Source organism: Galeopterus variegatus, unplaced genomic scaffold (genome assembly GCF_000696425.1).
Source record: "Galeopterus variegatus unplaced genomic scaffold, G_variegatus-3.0.2 Scaffold8964, whole genome shotgun sequence".
Lineage (NCBI taxonomy): Eukaryota > Metazoa > Chordata > Mammalia > Dermoptera > Cynocephalidae > Galeopterus > Galeopterus variegatus.
The window spans coordinates 30,183-30,896 of NW_007735075.1; the positions used below are offsets into that span (position 1 = coordinate 30,183).

The 714-nt window shown below is 43.7% G+C and overlaps 1 protein-coding gene across 1 annotated transcript; it reads right to left on the minus strand.

The window, feature by feature from the left end:
• Positions 1-87: 87 nt before the first annotated feature.
• On the minus strand, positions 88-408 carry LOC103608907 (chromosome unknown open reading frame, human C12orf79; the record flags this gene model as incomplete). Its single annotated transcript, XM_008593294.1, has 1 exon — positions 88-408. A coding segment is annotated over one exon (321 nt), but the record flags the coding sequence as incomplete, so codon positions are not given.
• Positions 409-714: the final 306 nt, after the last annotated feature.

Genomic DNA, 714 nt, shown 5'->3' on the forward strand with positions numbered 1-714 from the left:
AAAGCATACTGTATATACATACACGTGACAATATTTCCAATATATATACACATACTATAATCCTCCCACTATAAATTACATTACTGTCTATTTATCTGAGTTCTCCAAATGGGATACAGTTTGTCGACCTACGGGGTACATGTGAAAGGGGAAGAAATGAATCACAAAACAGTCTGCAGGGATTCTTTTTTCCAGCAGTTTTACTATAGGTGGTGGCCCCAAGGAACCCACAGGTTTTCCTCTGTGAGTGCAGAATTGGCCACCCTCCTTGTGACACTGAGGCACCGATGGGGCAGGTGGCAAGAGCGGCGTGCTTCGCACCCTCAACCAGGCAGGCCCGCAAAGGAAGAAGCAGAGGTTCTGGCATCTATGTCCACTTGCCAGATGAGTCACAGCAGAATTCGGGAAACAAGGAGATGTGGTTTTTTACTTGCATGTCCTTCTCCCAATAGTCCTTTTTTGCATAAGTTATTATAAATCGTTTGATCTCACATCATGAGTGACTATAAAATCATGGAAATGTCTCGATTCAGACTTGGCGTTTCCCCCATAAGACACCAAAGGGGTTAATGTCTGGCCAATAATCAAAGCCTGGCAGCTCCTACCCCAACATAATGGGCATTGTTGTTCCTGAGAGTTTGTCTGTTTATTCTGGCAGGCTTTACTGTTTGGAACCGATTCTAAAACAGAAAAGGAAAGAGTCAGTCTGCTTTT